The sequence below is a fragment of the Nicotiana tabacum genome, chromosome 22 (assembly GCF_000715075.1).
Source record: "Nicotiana tabacum cultivar K326 chromosome 22, ASM71507v2, whole genome shotgun sequence".
Classification (NCBI taxonomy): domain Eukaryota; kingdom Viridiplantae; phylum Streptophyta; class Magnoliopsida; order Solanales; family Solanaceae; genus Nicotiana; species Nicotiana tabacum.
In genome coordinates, this window is record NC_134101.1 from 68,537,359 (window position 1) to 68,554,955 (window position 17,597).

The 17,597-nt window shown below is 36.4% G+C and overlaps 1 protein-coding gene across 1 annotated transcript; it reads right to left on the minus strand.

Annotated features, from left to right (window-relative positions):
* Window positions 1-4,722: 4,722 nt before the first annotated feature.
* On the minus strand, window positions 4,723-11,793 carry LOC107803664 (methylsterol monooxygenase 2-2). Its single transcript, XM_016627433.2, has 7 exons — window positions 11,636-11,793; window positions 8,216-8,353; window positions 7,250-7,395; window positions 6,894-7,013; window positions 6,592-6,804; window positions 6,424-6,504; window positions 4,723-5,098 (listed from the first exon to the last, which is right to left on the minus strand). The coding sequence occupies exons 1-7, from the start codon at window positions 11,663-11,665 to the stop codon at window positions 5,017-5,019; spliced, it is 810 nt and encodes a 269-aa protein (XP_016482919.1). The 5' UTR covers window positions 11,666-11,793; the 3' UTR covers window positions 4,723-5,016.
* Between the last annotated feature and the right edge of the window lie 5,804 nt (window positions 11,794-17,597).

The following is a 17,597-nucleotide window of genomic DNA, read 5'->3' on the forward strand; positions in this document are numbered from 1 at the left end:
ATGGAATAAATTCTTACAAAATTATAATTTCTTGACGTCTCTAGTCTAACATCATAAACATAATATGTAGAAAACAAAAGATTTTGCTCTTAAAGACGTGCATTAAAATCGATTTCCTCCATATATTATCCCGTCCCTTAACTATTTCAAGTTGTTACACTTTTTAAACTCACACTTTGCCTATACATTAGAGCCTAACGTAACCTTTTAGCAATATTTTTTGTTACTATTATTATCATGGTTGGTAATGAAAAGTCAAAGATTTTTTGGTAAGTCCCTTTTCTTTCTTTTTTTATCTTATGTGAAACAAAAGAGTTCTATATGGATTAGGAAGAGCTATCTTTTTTTTTTTTTCCTGTAGTGGTGGCAAAATGGTTAAAAGAAAACAGTTATCCGCATATATTATTCAATAAAAATAGGTTGGATAATGAACTTTTAAAAAAACGGGTCAAATATGGATAAGAACCATATTATCCACTTAGAAAATGGATAACCAATGAATAATCAATGGGTAACCAATGGGTATAACCTTTATATTTGTAAAGCCTCAAATTGGGAGTTCCTCAAGTTTGGGAGACTAGAATTTCTCCCAAAAGTGATAATATATAAGAAGCCATGGATAATATGGATAACCATATTATCCGTCAGTTAATTAACTCATTTTTTATCCTTTATAAATATGGGTTGGGTCGGATAATTTATCTATTTTTGCACTACTCATTTTTGACCCGCCCATATCCGACCCGACCCGCCTGTTTCTCACCCCTACTTTATATTAAATTGTCTTTAATTGTACTTGTAAAGAACTAGTAAAAGGAAGTGACATCATGCACATAAAAAATAGGCTTGAAGGCAAAACTAATTGATTTGCCCCGACGCGCGAGATATATGTGAGGCTTAATTTGAATAAATTTTGTAACAATTTAATGTCATTCGCCCCACCCATTCTTTCGGGTAACTAAGCAGTTATTTGTTTGATTAACCCTCTAACATTACCGTTGATAACTATGATCTTATAGAACCAATTGTAAGTAGGGGCGGAGCTACAGTAATGAGTGTGGGTTCGGGCGAATTCAGTGACTTTTGCTCGGAGCTTGTATTTGTATTGAAAATTTAAAACGAAGATAAATAAAAATTTAACGCCAAACCCAGTGATAATGAGGCTTTGGGTTCAGCGGTAAGGCCTCTGGGTTCTAATTCCACACATGCGGGTTCGATTCCCAAAATGAAAAAGAACCAAAAATTAATTAAGGCAAAGAAGAAAAAGATAAAATATCCAACAAAGAAGGCACACTCTTCCGCCCACGTTTTTCTTCAAGGACCATCCCTAATATTCTTTCTTCTTCTTTTTTCTTGTTTGCCTTATATTTTTACTGTTGCGCAATGCTTCCCCTAAAATATTAGGCCGATTCTTTTACTTTTTTTTTCACAATTGCCATGTGAATATGATTTGTATATTAATCGGAGGATAGGGACCAAATATTTTATTCTTTTTTATTTCTATTTTTTATAAATTTTAATAGCTTTATATACATGGCTTCACAAGTTTAATGGACAAATATTAAGCAATTTAAATCTTCAATATTTTTTTATTTTTGTTTGTTTATGGTGCAAGATCAAATTATAGTGAGATATTCAATTTGCAATGATAGACTACAAATAGTTTTTATTAAAAAAATTCGTTTTGTATAGCAATATTTTTTTTAAGCCAGAAAAGAATGTTCGCATTAAACTGGCAAGGAAACTTTACATCATCTGATAACCTTCTCCATATATTAGCAAAAAAAGAACCTTACTCATATCAGCAAGGAAAAAATAAAGGAAAGCAAAAAAGCTTTTCTATGCATCTATGATATGCAATGAACTATTAAAAAATTATGCACAAGATATGGAGACTTGTTTATTTGTTTAAGTTTTATATTATCCGTCGCAATAGCAACGATGAAAAGAGTTTTTTTTCATGAAATTTATTAAAAATAATTAACATTGGGTGATAACTTTTTAAATGATTGTTTAGTTTGTTATATAGAGTATGAAGACTTAAAAGTGCCAAAATATGCTGCAATTATTTATCGTTCTCCAAAATATGACAAGTCATCGAATCTAATTATATGATAATATTTATATTCATATATTGTATTTAAATGGTTTGTTACTTATTGAATATATACTATTAAAAATTGGTCCTTGTTCCTTGTCTTGTTATTATTGTTTATTAACTCGAGGCCGCGGTCATATCTTAAAATTCAGAACTCATACACTTAAAATCTTGGCTCCGCTTCTGTAAGTTTCTTTACTTTAAAATTAAAAAAAAAAAAAAAAAAAAAAGCACCTCCGCCTCAAGAAAATTGCAAAATAAAGCTCCAAATTTGTTCTCCCAAAGAATAACTTTCTGTACAAAAATCTCAACAAACTGCAGTCTCTAAGTACTTCCACTTGGCAGCAGTGTCAAATTCTTTTATATGATATCAAGAATATTACATAATCTGCTTTCTTTACGCCCGGCAAAGTGCGCTGATCTTTTTGGCTACACGTCTCCACTCATGCACTAATTCAAAAATGGGTTGTTCTAGTGGTGAGCACCCTCCACTTCCAACCAAGAAGTGTTGAGTTCGAGTCACCCCAAGAGTAAGGTGGAGAGTTCTTGGAGGGAGAGAGCCGAGGATCTATCGGAAACAGTCTCTCTACCCCAGGGTAGGAGTAAGGTCTGCGTACACACTACCTTCCTCAGACCCCACTAGTGGGATTATACTAGATTGTTGTTGTTGTTGTCGTCTCCACTCATGCACTACACGTAGCAGAGGTGGATGCAGAGTAATACCGGATTCATTTGAATCCAATACTTTCAATATAGAGCATAAACTTATATGTAAAAATCCATTGAAATTGTACGAAAATTATATATATAAATCTCTAATTTTAAAAATACAAAGAGTTCAATACTAAAAACCTTAAATGTTAAACTCAGTGTTTTAAAAGGCGTGGGCGTAAGGCGAGGCGTTTTACATATGCCTCAGCGAGGCGTAAGCCCCAAGGCACGGGGCGTAAGCCACATGGGTATTTAATTTTTAATATTTTATAAAATAATATAATTACAGTAAATATTTATAAACGGGTAAAATTACATAAAAATTAAAGAAAACTATAAATATATGAAATATATATATATAGATGTGCTCCATCTCCACAAAAAATTAGTCAAAATAATTTATTATACGCTAATGACAAGCACTAGTGACTTGAGTCGAAAAGAATAAAATTTCCTACATGGAGGAACAAAAAGGATGACTAACCTGCAATTTGAAATTTGAACTTGCTGTTATGAAGGAGAATGGAGTTCTCTTTGTATTTGTAAAAAATAAATTGAATATTAATTGTTTTGGGAGATATTAGCAGACTAGCGAACAAGATAAAGAATTGGGAAAACCCATAAATTAGGGCTTTAATCAATAAAAAAAGGTCTTGACTTTTAAATTTAATACATTTCAGTTCCTTTTTAAAACTTTTGAGTAATTATAAGCTGACTTTTGAGAATTTGGGTATTATATGAAGGATTTATTCAACAAATTTTGTTTTAATTTGAAAAAGTCCCTGAGGTTTACGTCTCACTACAAAAACGCACCTCAAACGCCCGGGCGTATGCCCCGAACGCACGCCTCTTGAGACTTTTGCCCCATACCATCGCCTCGAGGCGTTTTTGGTACGCCTCACCCCAGGGCTTGCCCCGAAAACACCTTTTTAAACATTGGTTAAACTCTTATATATAAAAACCATTGAAATTGTAAGAAAATTATATATATAAATTCATAACTTTATAATTAGAATTTCAATACTAAGAACCTAAACTCATAAAGTTTACCTCCTGAATCCACCTAATACGCTTAGCTATCACAAGTCTACCTTCACAACTTTTCCTTTTTAGCTCTTTCCTTTTTTTGTTTTTTTATCTTTTGGCTATATACCACATATTTTTTTGAGATGGTAAGACAGTTGAATGTGCGTACCTCTGCTAAACCTTAATTTATCAACTGATACTGTGTGATTTTTGGTTTTCTAGTTACTGAGGAGACTACTTTTCGAATGTACACCGGCAGTAGCTCATGTATATCAGCCCTTCGCCTTACATGGTAAAGAAAAACAAGAGAATGAGAGAAGGGAAAAACTCAATGGCACTTATCCATAATAATTAGTAATCACTTTTTGTTATGACAGTAAAGTACGGATGACCTTCAGTCGAATTAGAATCCTACACTTAACTGGCGCGAGGTTGAACTGTCAAGATTAAGCTGTAACTCGCATCCTTCTTTTTTCATTTGAGTTCAGAAATTTTGAACTACTCGCCCTTTCTTGCCGTGAAAATACTGGTGAAATAACTAAACTTGGAAATGCAAACCGACTTCATAATAATGTTTAATAAAGTTGTTGCAGGACAAGCAAACCAAATCATAATGATTGAAAGTGGATCTCAAGATTTCTGACAGGTCAGCTTTATGTTTCCATATTAACTAGGAAAGCAGGAAATTATAATTTTTGCCTCAGCTTCCTGCTAACTCAAAACTATAGCAACGAAAAAATTACTGTACTTCATAGGGATCCAAATAGGAATAATATAAAAATGCCGAGCAACTTTTTCTATGGACATTAAACAATTTGTTTTGACAACTCCAAGGATCAGTATATTAATCAATTGCGGGCATTGTATTAGAGAATAGAGATCAAAAATTCAGATTAAGTTGGTTTCAATAAAATAGGTCCATCAATGAGTAGCATCTCAAACATGGTAAAGAATGGGACAACAATCATGTAAAGTGCCAAATGAAGGCAGGCACGTTTGCAAGGAGAAAATTCTCCAAGACAAGCTTCTAAGTTCTAACTGATACTACAGAAGACACAATGTTCAGTCAAAACCACAATTGAACACAAGCACAAAAGATGACAAGGTATCAACAAAATGCTCTTGTACCAGAAACCCATCTTGTGATGCCAGACCAGCCAAAGCACCCTTTTCTCGTCGCTTTACATTTCTTTTCCCTCAAGTTCACATGCATCATTCTTCAGCTCCTTCAATCTTCTGTAACCCTTGTCAGTACCAAATAACCTAACAAAAGAAAGAGATCCATCAAATCATTCACTATAACTCAAACATTTTTTGTTCAATTTTTCAGGCAACGAAAATAAAAATAAACACTTTCAAAAATTTACTAGATACTATCACTGAGATAGATTAGCAGTCAACATGTTAGAGGAGTATGGAAGCATTAGCAGCTTATAATTTGGAGAAAAAAAAACAAAGAGCATGGAAATCGATATCGTAAACTTCCGATCTCTTATTGCTCAAGGCTTCTTCTGAAATGTGTTAATATGTTCATGCCAACTCCTAATAGACTTAAGCGGCTCTAGGATACTTTTTTTTTAGCCTGGTGGGACACGTTTCTGTCAACACTAAACAATCTGCTCTCTTTGGATTCAAGAAACTGAAACTGCAAAACAGGTTTACATTTTGCTCTGAATGCACAAGGTAATCAAGTGCTGCTTCACGATTGCCAAGCCTGACAACTCTATTTCCAGAGACCCACTCAGCTATTTTATTTTTGAAGTTACAAAATCTTCACTTATGGTACACAAGAATCACATTTTGACAGATTCATATCTCAACACGTAAACTAATTCTAATTAAGACGGTCTGATTTTAGAACTTTAGAATCAAAATATCTGAGGCCAATCCAATTTGAGCCATTGCCCCCCTGCTTTCATGAGGAAAAAAGGTAAACTAATGCAACTGCTGCAGAAGATCGTACAAAGGCCAAAATTGGATGCACAAGCTTAAGCTCCAGTGTGGAATTAAACCAAACTGGTTTAGAATTTTCTAACCAAGAGAAATTACTGTACAAACTTACAAAGCGATGAAAACATTTTTGACCATTTGGTCGAAAGTGAAACAGCTTCCTCTCCACTTCCTCCCAAATAAGATACCAAGCAATGAACTATGCTTTAGAAACCCTTTTGATTTAAATAAGATTTTGAGTTAACAGTATGTCATGTTTTGTAGGCACACTGTATGACTGTTACTTCAGAAACAATCATAGTATTCCTTAAAGGGCTTGCTCCATTTGGAGCAGCAGCAAGTAGAAAGTAGAAGAAAAGAGAAACCGCACTAAGAAAATTAAAACGCCACCAGATTTTGCCAGTCTTCCATTTTTCTTATATATTTCTTCTTTTTTCATCTTTTTTATGGAGGAGTTGTGTGATAGCAAGGATCAGCCTCCTGAAATGAGGTAAATGTACCTAATTCTGCTAAGAAAATAGAAATTCGGTTTTTTGCTATATATTCAACACCACCACAGAACATGATCTTTTAGCATTTTAGCATTTCAAAGAAGAAATCGACTTTCTCATTGTTAAATTATAGTAGTAGAAACTTACCAGTCCATGTAAACAAACGTTGATGAATAGTTTCCAGACTTCGTATAGAGCAGCCGGTGATGATAGTCATGAAAATCAGCACTGGGAACCAAAGGGAGCAGTTTCAAACATCATTGCAAAATGTAGACAAATATAACAGCTATTCTAAAAGTAAATATCTGTACAGACCCTCCATATAATGGCAAGAAGTTTGAGAGGCTCCAGGGGAAATGGTAACCACAGTGTGCCTCAACTGTCTCAAGGACTCTAAGTACCATCCACAACCATAATGTTATCAAATGGGGCCCAGTGATGGCTGGACCCACTATTGTAGCAAATCCAAGGAAGAGAATTTCAGCAGGGTGAGCATATTCAGAAGTCAATCCAAATGGTGTTGCATACCTGTGAATGAAACAAGCACCAGTTTTAAATGAATGGACAGAAAAAACACAAATCAAAATGTTGATTCAAAAACACTACTCTTCACTGACTCGTGATGGACGCTGTGGACATGCTTGTAGAGCCATTTAGTATGTAATATCCTATGTCCCCAATAGAATACAAAATCCTCTAGGATAAAGTAGAAGAATACTTGTGTTGAAATCACTTTCCTGCAGAAGCAAAATATTCGCAATTCAGTCCCAAGACATCAATAAACAGCCAAGCAACACCTTCCACACCCCACACCCACCCAAAGAACACAAACAGAAAAAGAAAAAAGGTTAGAAGACAAAAGAAACAATATTTGCAGCTGATAAAATTGTGTATCTGTCACCATCACCAAACTTTGAGATAATCATATACAAGGTCATTGCTAGGCTTTAGTACATAAAGAACCTGAAAGTACCAGGACGGCAACGGGAGAGTACTTCGCATCCCCATTAATCTAAAGACTGGATATGATGCAATCATAAGCGGGAGATTAACACAGAAATGATACAGCAGCAGACGAGTGATGCATTTTTCCTGAGCTGCTGGGCTATTATTTTTTGTCTGCAGAAAATGAGAGGTCAGGAACCCTATAATTGAAATTCAGTAAGATAAGATCAAAACAATACACTGAATCCATCTGAAAAGGACATTTTAACTATTAGCTTTGGAAATAGCATAACCAGCTTCTAATGTGAGAGAATCTGAAAAAGATAAAAGAAAGAAACAAGTGAAAAACATTTATGAGGAATTTGGATGTATGTCAGAAATAATCAAGGGTCTACTGGAAACAGCCTCTCTACATTCATTGTAGGGGTAAGGTCTGGGTACTCACTACCTCCCCAAATCCCACTTGTGGGATGATAATAGGTTTGTTGTTGTTATTGTTGTTAATTGTTGATAGAAAACATAGTGGTTGATTTCTTTTTGTGTAGGAAGAACAGCAAAAACTGACGAAAAAAGTTTGTTTGTCATACAACAAATAGGAAGTGGCAAATTTCTAGGTAAAACCAATAATCTCCTTTCTGAAGCGCTACCTGCTATCTACTTGGCCTTTGGCGAGAAAGGCCAGTCTCATTATGTTAGACATATTATGATGCATGAACAAGAAAGATATTTTGCACTCTAAATATTAATCAATTTAAGAGAAATTTCCATCTTATTTAAGATCTGTCCTGCTCAAAGCATCTTAATAAGAAATCTGAAAGGGAGGGGGGTTGTGAGGCAGAAGAAAACAGTTAAACTGAAGAGCTTAATCGATTTTGAAAGAAAATCAGATATACATTTTTGTGGAGACAGCACAAAATTGACACTAAGACAGCTTGAGAATGTTTAATGAAGACAGATAACGAATCTGACACTTAATAGAGTAAAAAGGTGATACCTGAATCTTGTATTTGCTCAACCATCCCGCCCTTTCGAGAAGAATGAAAGGAAGTCCAGACAAGAAGAAGACACTTTCATGAAGAAAGAAACTTCCAAGACAAGCCAATTGAAAGTCACTAAAATTTGTAATCAGATACTGAAACATCAAAAAGAAAAACAAGTGGCTTAGGTATTTAGCACTTTATAATTACCATATAATGATGCAAAACAGACACTTGAATTTCATTTAACTGGAAACAGAGCAACACCAAACTGCAAACTTGACTATGGTATTTTTGTCAAGTTCAGCACTACATAACGAGCAAATACGGAAGCAGCCGCTGCACGTAAAATCCATAGTTATTTCGTAACCAAGAAAAAATAAACTTTAACCTTCAAAATGTGCTTTTATGTTAGGCTGTGTTAGTATCAAACATTACTACGAGAAGTGGTCCAGGAAATGGAAAAGAAAGGAAAAGAGTAAAGAAAAACGCCTAACAAGGCTTAGATAGTTGTAGTTTAACACCCCAATTCTTCACCCTGTTTTTTTCTTTTGTCCCAAACTGCAAGTTAACATGTCTCTCTCTCTCTCTCTCTCTCTCTCTCTCTCTCTCTCTCTCTCTCTCTCTCTCTCTCTCTCTCTCTCTCTCTCTCTCTCTCTCACATCTAATTTACCTCATCAAAAAACAAAAAGTTCTCTCCCTCTCCAAACCTCAAGACAGCTCATGACGACTCTTCAAACACCCACGAGGACTATTTGAACTAAGACATTAGTCCAGATTTCTTTGTGTCGGCTGTATTGACTGGTGTGGGTTTGCATGGAGCGCAGATAGCACGCCAGCCTGACAAGTCACACCATGCCACATACCGTAATGTGGTATCTAGATTATTATTAACATTTATTATAAATAAGGTTATTTCTTCATAAAAGAGCACCAAGTGAGTGCTATGTATCTGTACAACGAGTTACAGCTCTGGGGATCTCAAAAAATTCATAAATCTATCAAATTTCATTAACATCTTCACCCAAACTTCCCCCCACCCCAACCAGGGCGCTTTTGTTAAGTGATAATGAAGTACAACGTGGGATGTGGTGTCACTGCACATCATCAGTTCGAGCTCTGCCACTGACTACAGCCTAGTACATAAGTGGGAGCAGGGTAGAGGCTGGACCCATACTCCCCTGAGTTTTGAACCTAGCCAAATACCCAGAAAATTCTTATCCAAAAAAAAAAAGGAGTTGATAAGGCAGCTAAATTTTGACAGAATTCACTGTTCTTGATTTCCCTTCAAAATGACAGTCATTCCTCTCTTTCCACAAATCCCACATAATGCATAACATAGTAGTTCCCCAGAACTTTCTAGCAGACTTCTGGACTATGGAGCCTATTCAAGTTCTTCCTCTAATGTTTAATTCATTGTATTGCTTCATATAGTGCTGTACTGCTGTCCCTCTCCATACAGAAAAAAGATATTCAGAGGAGCTATAGTTCTCTATATAGCATTCCAGGAATCCAGGGATTTTTTTTTCATTTCCTTTTTTGGTAGTAAGAATTTGATAGTAAGACTCGGGTGTTGTGTTCCAAACTTGGTACATTTCCACACTAGAGAATCAGCTTTTAGACGTAAGAATTGAAAAAAATTAACCTTGCTAGGCTTCGATTTACATTGTCAAGCTTGCAACTATTACATAGCCTCCTAAGTTCTAGTTCCAAACTGTAGCTTTAGCTCGAGCCTTGTCAAGCTTGTGATCATTACCGGTGTTTAAAAGGCGTTTTCGGGGTGAGCCCCGGGGCGAGGCGTACTAAAAACACCCCGGGGCGATGGTATGGGGCGAATCGGGGCGTACGCCCGGGCATTCGGGGCGCGTTTTTTTAGTGAGAAGTAAGCCTCAGAGACTTTTTCAAATTAAAACAAAATTTGTTGAATAAGTCCTTCATATAATACTCAAATTTTTAAAAGTCAGTTTGGTAATTACTCAAAAGGTTTAAAAAAAGAACTCTAAAGTATTAAATTTAAAAGTCAAGACCTTTGTAATTGATTGAAGCCCTAATTCATGGTCTTTCCCAATTTTTTATCTTGTCCGCTAGTCTGCTAATATCTCCCAAAAGCAACGAATATTTAATATTTTTTACAAATACAAAGAGAACTCCATTCTCCTTCATAGCATTAAGCTGTAGGTTAATCATCCTTTTTGTTCCTCCATGTAGAAAAATTTATTATTTTAGACTCAAGTTACTTGTGCTTGTAAGTTTTGTGGGGATGGAGCACATATATATATTTCACAAATTTTTAGCTTTCTTCAATTTTTATGTAATTTTACATGTTTATAAATATCTACTCATTATATTATTTTATAAAATATTAAAAATTAAATACCTATGGGACTTACGCCTCGCTGAGGCGTATGTACAACGTCTCGCCTTACGCCCACGCCTTTTAAAACACTGATCATTACACAGCCTCTTGAATTCTAGGTTATGAATGCAAACCAGAAGAAGTTTGGGAATTCCTCAACAAGTGGGATATGTGCAGGCCGATAGTCAAACCAAAATTTGACTATCCATCTCCAACCTTCAAACTGGTATGTGTGGTTAACTACCCCAAAAGCGTCCTCCGCAAATTACTAAGTTCCATAAACTTAACCCCATGAGATGGCTTATCATTAACTTTCTAGGTATATTTCACTAGTTATATTCCAACTAACCTAATTCACATTCAGGGGGATTTAAGCTACTACTTCATGCTTTTCACCTGATCTAGCTCCAATTTCCACAATTCCTAAGCAAACAGAATTACAACATTCCATTTTCCTTTGATCCCACTTCAGCGGGTTCTAAAACCTAATAACTACAAAATTATCGAATTATCGGTGTTTAAGCTCCAACTGCTTCAAATTGGGTACTGATAGATATCTTTGTGTGCTCTATAGCGCTCACTCACTGCAAAATATTCAGTTGTTGAATATGTGTGCTACTAGTCCAGCATGTGTTCATTATTATCTCCTACTGCAAATTAGTCTTGTTAACTCTCTCCTAAAGTTGCATTGCCTATACGAAAACGCCTATAAGTCAACAAAATCTCGATCACATTTGTAAATTGCAGCTATATCTTCAACAATCAACTGCAGTAAAATCAAAAACTTTACTAAGAAATAGAGAAATGCAGAGAACAATTGGTGCTTCAGTCCAACAACCGAACAACCAAATCATGCATGAAGAAATGAAGATTAACGATAGAAACAATGTTGTGCCACTCATGCAGCAAACAAATGCAAATCCGCGGGCACAAACAGACAGATTCTCAAAACTGGCGCATTAGTTAGATCCATATCAAAATGCGGTTAAACGAAAAGCGGAACAAGTACAATTTAGGGCTAGTACATTGTTAGCACTGATTATCAGATTGAAATTGCAGTAAAAAAGAAGAGAGGTGCTACCGTCCAAGCAGATTCGATCATGGAAGCCATGGTCAAACAATGAGGATTGACTCGATCTCCGGCTAGCCAGCCAGCCGCAGAGAGAGAGAGATGGAAAGTGTGTGTGTGTGTGAGAGAGAGAGAGAGAGAGAGAGAGTATATAGGGCAGGTGTTGTAAAGGGGCGGGGCGCACTAGGGAGTGAAAAGCGGGTCCATAAGAGAAGAGACAGACTGTCAGAGGGAATCTCAGCTGACGGCCGCTTAGTTCTCTATGAGATACAGAAAGACAAAACACATGTGCTTTTCAAACTTTTTACATGCACGCTAGTCAGCCACTCAATCAAGTCGGGGGTTCAAACCAGCTTGCCCACACATTACACTGCTCCACCAAATACATGTTCTGCCACGTTGGCCCACTCTGTCTTATTAAAATTTCTGATTTCTTTTTGTCTTTCTGAAATTTAAAATCTAATCTCCCATAATCCATTTCGATTTCATTATTCACAAGATCTTTCCTTCTTAATTTTGAAAATTAATGACTTTCTGGTTTTATAAATTATTTCGCTTTGAAATCTTACTTTGATATAAAATTTGATTTCTGTTAAGAGAGAAAGATGAACGAGCATGTGGAAACTCTTTGGTACTAATGGTAATATTTGTGATGCTTTGGATATGTGCTAGCTTATGGACAAAAAATGTTTCTTAGCTTCTTAGTCAAAAATCATGGAAATAATTTCCATATGAAGGATTGTCTCAGAGAGCTTGCCACAATTATCTGTTATTCCCGGTCAATATTGCTGTATTTGTAAATATTAATTCTGCAAAATATAAGTTAACGTAATGAAACAATAATAATAAATTCGAGCCCACTGAATTCACAGTGTTTCCTTAAGGAATTTAATCCCCTCCTAGTACCCAAGGTTATGGATTATTTCCTCCCAGGATAGAACGAATAACACACTGGTGTAGCGGCACTTCAAACCCCAGTGTTTCGGCGAACACAAAGTTCGGTAGCAAATCACACTTACAGTTGCTTTGTTTGAAGTTAAAAACAATGCAGAACGAAGGAGTATATACTCAGAAAAATGTATGGAAGTTCTGAGAGGAAGGAGTTCAATGTATAGCCAATTTGTTGAGCGAATTGTATGTTGAGTTGAGTTTCTTTCTTCAACATTTGCTGCTCATATATATAGCAGCCAAGATGGAGTGCAAGACCAAACGTCCACCCTTCATGGTGGAGCAAGCATTACATGTTTGTGGAGCAAGCACTTCATGGTGTGTGGAGCAAGCACTTCATGGTGGGAAGACCATTATCCGGCTGCCAAATTATCAATACACGGATTGGAAAATATCCGTTTACAAATACGGATAATCTTACGTTAATATTTACTATTAACAAATAAATTTGGTCCAAAAAATTAATCAATCAATCGATCATTTGACCAAATCCAAATCCAAATCCAAATCCAAATCCGAAGCCGAAGTCGAAGCCGAAGCCGTAGCTGTAGCCGTAGCCGTAGCCGTAGCCGTAGCCGTAGCCGAAGCCGAAGCCGAGCGAGCGAGCGACGACGACGGCGCGAGGCTTGCTTTCTTCTTAACTCTTTAAGAGCTACAAGAAGAGCAATTATATATATACCCACCAAAAATGTCTTCCACTTCCAATATGGGACAATGTCTCATTGTTAAGAGGGGAAACTTAAAATTTTACTCAAAATTTTATTTTCCCTCCATTTCCCATTCACCCTCATTTTAAGAATATTACATCTTAAAATAAAACCTCAACAATCCCCCACATGAATGGGGAATGGCTATATCACGGAAGTATGCATGAAAAACTGTGTGATTTACAAGCAAGGATTAATTGCATCTGGATAAGTAGGTTTCCCTTTGAACTTTCCGTAGTAAACTTATATCGGATATACTCGGTCAATCGGTAGATTTGATATCTTTGAACCGTCGATCTTTGGTGTATACCTAGACAACCATAAGTCACACAATCAACCCTTAACCGTCTTTGGTTCTCATTGTTGTGTTCGTTTCAGCCATGAACACCGCCTGGTTTCATAAGTGCGTAGAGAACTGGCCTTACAAAGTTCTCCTTGAAGCGGCTCACACTTCACACTTAAATAGGTGATTCCTAAACGTGTCATCCTGTAGATACACTATTTGATATACCCCGTATCAAATTTAGAAATCATTAAAAAGCCTTAATGCTTTATCCTTGGTACTGAACATTGTCTCATCACGAGAATGGACTAAAATTTTATTTGACAATGTTGAACCGTCATTAATGACTTTGTTTGATCTCTTTGAACCTAGATCTTGGGATCTCCAGTCTTCTAGGTAGAGTTACCGCCACAATGACTTGTTCTCGGCCATAGCCCCATTCCCTTGATGATTTCTCAACTACCTCTCTAGTTAGGCCTTTTGTAAGTGGATCCGACACATTATCACTTGACTTTACATAGTCAATTGTGATAATTCCTCTAGAGAGTAATTGCCTAATGTTTTTATGTCTTCGTCGTATATGACGAGATTTACCGTTATACATGACGCTCCCAGCCCTTCCAATTGCCGCTTGACTATCACAATGTATGCATATTGGTGCCAACGGTTTGGGCCAAAATGGAATGTCTTCCAAGAAATTCCAGAGCCATTCAGCTTCTTCACCAGCTTTATCTAAGGCTATGAATTCAGCCTCCATTGTAGAGCGGGCAATACATGTTTGTTTGGACGACTTCCAAGATACCGCTCCTCCACCAATAGTGAATACATATCCACTCGTGGACTTAGAATCAGTTGAACCGGTGATCCAATTTGCATCACAGTATCCCTCAATCACCGCAGGGAAATTACTGTAGTGCAATTCAAAGTTCTGGGTATGTTCTAAATATCCCAAAACTCGTTTTATTGCCATCCAATGAGATTGGCTTGGATTGCTCGTATATCGACTCAGTTTACTTATAGCACAAGCTATGTCTGGTCGTGTACAATTCATGATATACATTAAGCATCCCAATACACGAGCATAATCCAATTGTGATATGCTTTGGCCTTTGTTCTTTGCTAATGCAAGATTCACGTCAATTGGAGTCTTTGCAACTTTAAAGCCCAAGTGCTTGAATTTTTCAAGTACTGTCTTAATATAATGAGATTGTGACAATGCCAGACCTTGAGGAGTCTTATTGATCTTAATTCCCAGAATTAAATCAGCAACTCCCAAGTCTTTCATATCAAACTTGCTATTGAGCATACGCTTAGTAGCATTTATGTTGGCAATGTCATTACTCATTATCAACATATCATCCACATATAGGCAAACAATGACTATGTGATTTGGAATATTTTTAATGTACACGCATTTATCACATTCATTTATCTTAAAACCATTTGACAACATTGTTTGGTCAAATTTCGCATGCCATTGTTTGGGTGCTTGTTTTAGTCCGTAAAGAGACTTAACAAGTCTACATACCTTCTTTTCTTTACCTGGAACCACAAACCCTTCAGGTTGTTCCATGTAAATTTTTTCCTCCAACTCTCCATTTAAGAAGGCCGTCTTAACATCCATTTGATGAATTTCAAGACCATACACTGCAGCTAATGCTACTAACATCCGTATGGACGTAATTCTTGTAACTGGAGAGTATGTATCAAAGTAGTCTAGACCTTCTCGTTGTCTATACCCTTTGACTACGAGCCTTGCCTTGAATTTATCAATAGTGCCATCATCTTTGATTTTTCTCTTAAAAATCCATTTAGAACCCAAAGGTTTATTTCCAGGAGGAAGATCAACCAATTCCCATGTATGGTTGTTCAATATGGATTCTATTTCACTATTGACTGCCTCTTTCCAAAACAATGATTCCGAAGAAGTCATAGCTTCTTTAAATGTTTGAGGCTCATTCTCCAATAAGAAAGTCACAAAATCTGGTCCAAATGAAGTAGACGTTCTTTGACGTTTACTACGTCTTGGATTCTCTTGATTATATGTACTTTCTTTTGTTTCTTCCCGAGGTCGTTTAGATCCTTCACCAAACGACTCACATTCCTTTTTATACGGATATATATTTTCAAAAAACTCAGCATTATCTGTTTCTATAACCGTATTATTATGAATGTCGGGATTTTCTGATTTATGAACCAGAAATCGATATGCTTTACTATTTGTCGCATATCCTATGAAAACACAATCAACGGTTTTCGGTCCTATCTTTACCCTTTTGGGTTTAGGAACTTGCATTTTTGCCAAACACCCCCACACTTTAAAATAATTCAAGTTGGGCTTCCTTCCTTTCCATTGTTCATAAGGAATGGATTGTGTTTTGCTATGGGGCACTCGATTTAATATTCGATTAGCCGTAAGAATGGCTTCCCCCCACAAGTTCTGTGGCAAACCAGAACTTATCAACAACGCATTCATCATCTCCTTTAATGTGCGATTCTTTCTTTCCGCAATCCCATTACGCGTGTAAGGGGCTGTTGTTTGATGAATAATTCCATATTCTAAACATATTTCTTCAAAAGGAGATTCATATTCACCACCCCTATCACTTCTTATCATTTTTACTTTCTTGTTAAGTTGCGTTTCAACTTCATTTTTGTATTGCCTGAATGCGTCTATTGCTTCATCTTTACTATTCAGTAAGTAAACATAGCAATATCGAGTACCATCGTCAATAAAAGTTATGAAATACTTCTTTCCACCGCGAGATGGTATTGACTTCATGTCACAAATATCTGTGTGAATTAAGTCTAAAGGATTTGAATTCCTTTCAACTGACTTATAAGGATGTTTAACATACTTAGATTCCACACATATTTGACATTTTGATTTTTCGCATTCAAACTTGGGCAGTACTTCCAAGTTAATCATTTTCCGCAAGGTTTTATAATTGACATGACCCAAACGTACATGCCATAAATCATTTGACTCAAGTAAGTAAGAAGAAGCTGAAATATTATTATTATTTTCAACAACCATTACATTTAGATTGAAAAGGCCCTCGGTGAGGTAACCTTTTCCCACAAATATTTCATTCTTACTAATTACAACCTTGTTGGATACAAAAACGCGCTTAAAACCGTGCTTAACAAGAAGTCCAGTAGAGACTAAATTCTTTCTCATTTCCGGAACATGAAGGACATTGTTCAAAGTCATGACCTTGCCAGAAGTCATTTTTAGAAATACCTTCCCATGTCCTTCAACTTTTGCTGTTGAAGCATTTCCCATATAAACTGTCTCTCCGGGTTCAGCAAGAGCATAGGTAGCAAAAGCCTCTCTAACTGCACAAACATGGCGAGTGGCTCCTGAATCAAACCACCACAGTTTAGGATTTCCCACCAAGTTACATTCAGAGAGCATGGCACACAAGTTATCAACATCATCATGGTTTACTACCATGTTTGCTTGACCCCTTTTCTTGTCTTTCTTCGGAGCACGACACTCCGTAGATTTGTGTCCGGTTTTCCCACAGTTGTAGCAGTTTCCACTGAACCGCTTCTTGCTTGGGTTGTATTTCGGACCAGAAGCCTTCTTCCTCTTTTTGTTAGCTTCAACAATATTTGCTCCCATTATTGTTGAATTTCCACGGCCTCTCCTTTCAGCAGCTTTATTGTCCTCTTCGATTCTCAACCGAACAATGAGATCTTCAAGGGACATTTCCTTTCGTTTGTGTTTCAAATAATTTTTGAAGTCCTTCCACAACGGAGGCAACTTCTCAATCATTGCTGCTACTTGGAATGCTTCGTTGATTACAAGACCTTCAGCAAGTAGATCATGAATAATCACTTGCAATTCCTGGACTTGAGTAATAACAGATTTGCTATCTATCATTTTGTAGTCCAGAAATTTTGCGGCAACGAATTTCTTCATCCCGGCATCTTCAGTCTTATATTTCTTTTCAAGCGCATTCCACAATTCTTTGGATGTCTCCATGCTACTGTATACATTATACAGATTATCATCCAGTCCGCTAAGAAT